At 60.0% G+C, this 1,492-nt stretch overlaps 1 protein-coding gene across 1 annotated transcript; it reads right to left on the reverse strand.

Moving 5' to 3' along the window:
• Positions 1-201: 201 nt before the first annotated feature.
• Positions 202-1,486, reverse strand: LOC103809344 (bone morphogenetic protein 1-like; the record flags this gene model as incomplete). Its single annotated transcript, XM_009082176.1, has 5 exons — positions 202-382; positions 490-650; positions 740-865; positions 942-1,152; positions 1,397-1,486. Coding segments are annotated over 5 exons (769 nt in total), but the record flags the coding sequence as incomplete, so codon positions are not given.
• Positions 1,487-1,492: the final 6 nt, after the last annotated feature.

The raw sequence follows: 1,492 nt of genomic DNA on the forward strand, positions 1-1,492 counted from the left end.
CTCCAAATGTGCTGCCAGCCAGGCTGCCAGAGCTTGGGGGGGTTCAGACCCTGTGGGGGTCACCCCACTGCCTGTCTGGGACTGGGAGCTGCACCCCTAGTATGGGCGAGGAGAGGTGTTAGCGTTGGTTTGGGGGCACGGGGAGGGTTGGCAGGGTGTGGGAGGGCAGGGGATGCCCATGCTGGGGCCAGGCAGTTCTACCTGAGAAGAAATGGGCTTTGAAGCCCTTTTTGGAGACGGTGTTGTCAGACTTGAACTCGATCCTCATGTTGTTGTACTGGGAGGTGATGACATCAGGTTTCTCGGCGCCGCAGAACTTGCCGTGCAGCTTGGAGTCAGCTGTCAGCCCACTGCGAACCTCCACGAAGTCATATTTGCACACCTGCAGGGGGACACAGGTGGGGGGACAACAGTGTTGGTGCCACCCTGAGGGTCACAGCAGCACTGGGGGCTGCACTTGGAGGAGAGAGATTTCTCTTCCTGACTCACATCATTGCCTTCGGTCTCGAAGAAGTCAAACTGGAGGGAGATGCGGTACTGGGTGGGAGCCACCAGTTGCCAGATGCAGTTCTTGTTGGGAGGGTACTCCTTGGGCCACCCCGGGCTGGTGATGGAGCCGTTGAGCTTGGTGAGGAAACCTCCACAGGCAGCTGCAGGGCGGGAGGCACCCAGTGCTCCCGCGGTTAGGGATGCTGCAAGGGGCACTGGGGGGTGTCAGGGGGTTTTGGGGGACACTCACCCTCACAGCGCCGTTTGTCAGATGCCAGCTCATAGCCAGGGTCACAGGCACACTTGTAGCTGCCCAGGGTGTTGACACAGCGCTGCTCACAGCCGCCGTTGTTGGGCCGTGAGCACTCGTCCATCTCTGGGCAGGGCAGAGGGGATGAGCAGGCAAAGGGATGTGAATCCCAACCCCCAACAGCTCCCAGAGCATCCCCCACCTTTGAAGAAGTTGACAGCAAACCCAGCCTTGTTGATGGAGCCATCAGAGACGAATTTCATCCAGAGTTTGTTGGAGGTGCTCTTGATGTCGTCGGGTTTGTCGTAGCCACAGTAGTCGTAGCCACCGGAGCGGCCGATGAGGCTGCTTGACTCGCTGCTGCCATCCCGGATCTCCAGGTAGTCGTAGGCACAGCTGTCGTGGCGTTCAATCTGGTGGGGAGGGGGGTAAGGAGGAGGGTGTCTTGGTCCTAGCACCCCCCAAACCCTGCCTGCCCCTTGCCCACACACCAAGGGAAGGAGGGGAAAGCTGCTGCATAGGGACACTGAGGCAGTGCAAGGGATGAGGAGCCACCCAGGGCAGCCCCAAGCCTGACCCATGGGGTGCATTTGGTCAAGGAGAAGCTTCTGGGGAGATTCCCCCTTCCCAGCACAGCCTGGGGGGATGCTGACCCACCTCGAAGGACTGGAAGGTCAATCCCACGTGGAAGCCCTCGGAGACAGTGATTTTCCAGATGCACACCTTGCTGGGCCGGTAGTCATCGGGGTAGTT

Source organism: Acanthisitta chloris, unplaced genomic scaffold (genome assembly GCF_000695815.1).
Source record: "Acanthisitta chloris isolate BGI_N310 unplaced genomic scaffold, ASM69581v1 scaffold27260, whole genome shotgun sequence".
Classification (NCBI taxonomy): domain Eukaryota; kingdom Metazoa; phylum Chordata; class Aves; order Passeriformes; family Acanthisittidae; genus Acanthisitta; species Acanthisitta chloris.